Below are 5,058 nucleotides of genomic sequence, written 5' to 3'. Positions count from 1 at the left end.
ACATTTAATGAAACGATATTTTGAAAATGTTATCTTTTTATATTTAGTTTAAATACATATAAACAATATAATAACTATGTCAAAATAAAATGTAGAGATTCTAAAAAATATATAAAAATTATGAATAATCATTGAAATAAACTTTTTAAAATGGGAACCTAATTAAAATTATATAAATTTACGAAAATTTTTGCAAAATTTAATTAGACATAAATTTAATTAACTATTCAATGTGATTAACCATTTTGCAACCGTTTTAGAAGCAAGATAGACGAATCTTATTGGATATTAAAAAAATTGTTAAATATGGTTTTTGTTCCTTAACTTACAGTGTGAAAATTAAAATTAGTTCGTCTTGAAAATCTGGGTCCAATCTAATCCCTCAAGTTTAGAATTACATAGATTTAGTTATTCTAACCAAATTTGGTTAAAATGACTAAATATACACACACTACTAAAAAAACTCATATTTCATATTAATTTTGCTTTGAGTTTTTTTTTAAGAAATACTTATAAATTTTGTTATGAAAAAAAAATTTCAAAAAATTATTGTAATTGTTTTTGTAAAATATTTTGTATAAAACAATTTTCACAATAAATTTTATAGGAAATATTTACGAATTTTATAATTTTATAACAAATAATTATCCACCAAGGAATTACCTGCCGATTAAGATTCTTAGAAAAAATAGCAGGAAAACGTCTTTCCATGCAAAATTTTTTTTAAAAATTTACAAGAAAAATCTCATGTAATATAAGAATTTTGAGTAGTGACAGTTTTAAAATTGAGAGACTAAATTGGACTAAAATTTTGAGAGATGACTAATTCTAATTTTCACTTAGAGTTGATGGATCTTTAACTCTACAAAGAATTCACGTTAAAAAAAAAAATATTCTCTACTTTTTGTTGGTTCTTTCAATAAAATATATTATTTTACACTAATGAGTTTTGAGTTAAATTTTTATAACATCGTTTTTTATTAAAAATGGATGTGTGAATCTTTTCTTCTTATTACTCAACTTTCTAATTTATATCAAATATAAAATTTAAACACAAATTGAAATTCTTAACACTTTTAAATTTAAGAAATATGATGAAAATAAATTATATAAATGAGCTTATAAAAAAACCAAAAATATACTAAAAAGGCTTAAATACATTTTTCATCCTCATTTTCGTAGTATTTGTTGCGGATGGTCCTCATTTTTACCAAATGTTTAAAATGGTCATCATTTTCGTATTGTTTGTTGCGCATGATCCTTATTTTTACCAAATGTTTAAAATGATCTTCATTTTCGCAATTCGTGTTTAATTTAGTCCTTTTCTGTGACGTCGTTTAAATCAGTAACGGAGCCCTGTACAGGTGGCACTATTTTTATTACATTGGATTGGAATATATTATGTGTACTGTACAAGTGTAGTAATTATATATTTGGGGATAAATAGGTGAACTAGGGTTTATTGTTGAACCACCAACATTGCACAAATTACTACAACACTGTTGCCTCCAACGATTACAACCAGAGGTAAAGGAAAAAGATTGGACTGTGATATGGGATTGCAGGAAGAAGAAGATTGCAACAACACAAATTGAGAATGAAGAAAGAAGATTGGAGCAACTGACCAACTGTCCAACAATTCATTTTCAAAACCCTAGCTCACCTATTTATCCCCAAATATCTAATTACTACACCTATACAGTACACGTAATACACCCCAGTACAATGTAATACAAATAGTGTCACATGTACAGTGCTTTGTTACTGATTTAAACGGCGTCACAGAAAATGATTAAATTAAACATGAATTGTGAAAATGAGGACCATTTTAAATATTTGGTAAAAATGAGGACCACCCGCAACAAACACTACGAAAATGAGGACCATTTTAAATATTTAGTAAAATTGAAGACCATCCGCAACAAACACTACGAAAATGAGGACGAAAAAGGTATTTAAACCTACTAAAAATTAGTATCACATTGAATGCTCAATGGTTCCCATGAATAAATTTTACGTAAAATTACAATTATTATATACGTAATAACAAAACGAGGACAAAACTATTCTCAAATATAAACTTATTTCCAATATTAGATAACAAGTGTATTCAATCAAGGATTAACATAATGCAGTATATCAAGTGAAATCAAACATTAATCGTAGGATGTAGCTCACTAAACTACTTCCTTTGTTTTTAAATAGTTCAATTTGTTTAAGTTTAGTTCAGTTTAGTTATTTGAAACCTAAGTTCAATTTATTTATTTTTATCCGTCCAAGGCTTAAACATGTAGAGGTTTAGGTTGTTAAAATAAGTTACTATGACCTGTTCTAATTTTACCACCAATAATAAAACGTAGAACTATCAAAATGCGTTGGAACCTGTAAGTCAACCCGAGTCACTACAGGTTCAAACCGGGTTGGGTTGAATTTTTTTTACAAATTTCAATACGGGTTAATTTTTGACCCGGCTCACCCGGGTTGAACCTGTAGTGAGCCGGGTTGGCTCACCAATCCGCAAATAAAGGTCACACAAGTATTTTTTTTGTTAAGTTGGACTTTGTAGTTGAGTCATGTTAGGTGGTTGTTTTCTTTAGCCAACACATAGATAATTTGTATTTTTATGATTTTTGTTTGTATTTGGATTGTATTAAAGTTTATTTAGATTTTAATTAGAATTATAATCTAATTTTGACTATAAAAAAAAATTTATATATTTTTTAATTAAGTGAGTCCGTGAGCCAACCTGTTTAACCCATCAACCTGCAGTGGACCGGGTCAGGTTGGGATTTTTTTGGCTCGCTAATTAGTGAGTTGGGTTGGGTTGACTCACTAAATGATCAACGCGTGGTGGGTTGGGCTGGGTCGGACCGGATTATCCGTTTTGACAGCTCTAATAAAATGTATTAAAGTCAATTTTTATTTTTGTTTTTTTTAAATATATATTAAAATCACATTGAATCAAATAAATATTTTTTTAAAATTTACTTGATTAATTAATATCTCTGATTGAATAAATTAAAAAATTATTATCATCATGAAACATTTATATTTTCATATAATATAATAAAAACATGATTTAAAACTATTTAATTTTCAATTAAAAAAATAACTATTCAATTGAAAACATCTACGTATCCCTACCAAATTTTGGGAGCGTAATAAGATCAATTTTATCATCTTATGAGGTTTGTATGTTGATTTATAAAGGAGAAAAAATATATGGTCATACTAAATGTCAGATAAAATTTTACTATATAATTGACAAAAAAAAATCATTTAATAAATTAAATGATTAAAGTTTTAAAAAAATCACTGTGGTAGAGGCCCACCTGCCATCAATTATACCAAATAATTAATATTAGTTCTCTCAATACATCTTAGATTTAGAAATTTGAAGTAAGAGAAAAATATACTTATCTTTATTTAATGATACTAGTTTTTTTTTTTATGTAAAATATGACCCTATTAAAATCTCTTTGCATATAGAAAATTATATATTTAAATATTTTAAGGTTAGATGAACCTATACATTTCACAAACCAACAATAAATAATATTGTCAGCTTTCAGCTTATGTTGATGTCAATTGGGATACTTATTTATACATCAATTGTACAAGTTTGTTGTGTTACTTAAATATGTCTTGCATAGCATGAAATCTACAAACATACATATATATTTATTGTTATTTTATTAGTGAGCTTATTTCTACTCGCTTTATCTTCATTTACTTAGTAAGTTTTTTTTTTCTTTTTTCTTGGTACCATGTCAAATTTTGGGTTTTTTTTTATAAAAAAGAATATTTTTAATCTTCTTAAGAATATATTTTTCTTAGTCATCTTTATTTAAATTTAGTTTACGTTTATATATAAATATAAAAGAAAGGAAAGAAGAAGAAGAAGTAAACACTGAACACGTTTGATTTTATAAATCACTTCCCCTACACACCAAAGGAGACACAAAATGAGAAACGACACCGCAAGCATGTACGAACGCATGCATTGCCATTACAAGTTGAAGTGACGAATTGACTTAATCAGTATTGATTTTACAGATGATTTTGAAGGCCAAGTTGCTGAGGGTGAAAATCTGTTGGTTAAGAGCAGTGATAGCAGGGTTGTTAATATTTTGAGAAGCCAAGCCTCTGTCACAACCAGTAGGTCCATCACCGGCAACTTTGGCGTCATAGCTAGCGGTTTGAGGATCATCTTTCAACCCTTCCAAGGCGCTCTTGAAGGACGCAACCACCCCATCGTAGTCGAAGTTCGCACATTGCACTATGGCTTTGTTGTTATCCACCTGAGACAATCCCTTCAGGAAGGCTTGAGCGTCTTGTGACTTCGCCACCGCCCATTCTAGGGTTGCCTGAGCCAATTCGTCCACGGTTTTTGCATTCACGATCTTAGGATCGGCTTGCTTTAGCAGCATCAAGCACGCGTCCTTGTACTCCAAGTTTTCCAAGCATGTTTTTTCAGCTAACCCTTGTCCGTTTGCTACCATGGGAGAATAGGAAACCATCACCAGACACACGGCCACAACAAAGGAACATAGTGCTGACGAATTCATTCTTGCGATAGAGGATTTTTTTTTTTTTCTTTTTTTCTTGTTGTGCCGTGGAGGGTTTGGTGTGAAGGAGTGGGTTCTTCGTTCATGGTTTTGGGCTCTTTTATACTTTCTCAAACCCTATTTTAGGCTAATGCTTCGTTTTTTAGAAATCTACAACCACTCGTTATGATGCTTAATTTATCATAAATTTAAGAATAAAAATCTACAACCACTCATTAAGGTTATAGAAACTCAATGAGGTTATAGAAAACAAAACAATATACTACAAATTTGTATCGCATTGAATTTATTCAATGGTTCCCACGAATAAATTTCATGTGAAACTACAATTATTATATACATAATAACAAATGAGGATACAAAAACTATATTCTCATATATAAACTTATTTCCCATCATAGATAAGCGTTGGAATCACATATTAAAACAATGCAAACATTATTCAAAGGATGTAGTTGACTAAACTTCTTTATTTTTAAATAGTTAAATT

At 29.1% G+C, this 5,058-nt stretch overlaps 1 protein-coding gene across 1 annotated transcript; it reads right to left on the bottom strand.

The window, feature by feature from the left end:
• Window positions 1-3,904: 3,904 nt before the first annotated feature.
• Window positions 3,905-4,627, bottom strand: LOC114192701. The gene has a single exon (XM_028082487.1). The coding sequence runs from the start codon at window positions 4,566-4,568 to the stop codon at window positions 4,035-4,037; it is 534 nt and encodes a 177-aa protein (XP_027938288.1). The 5' UTR covers window positions 4,569-4,627; the 3' UTR covers window positions 3,905-4,034.
• Window positions 4,628-5,058: the final 431 nt, after the last annotated feature.

This window comes from Vigna unguiculata, chromosome 7 (assembly GCF_004118075.2).
Source record: "Vigna unguiculata cultivar IT97K-499-35 chromosome 7, ASM411807v1, whole genome shotgun sequence".
Lineage (NCBI taxonomy): Eukaryota > Viridiplantae > Streptophyta > Magnoliopsida > Fabales > Fabaceae > Vigna > Vigna unguiculata.
Note: the sequence above shows the minus strand (reverse complement) of the source record. Positions and strands in the feature narration are given on the sequence as shown.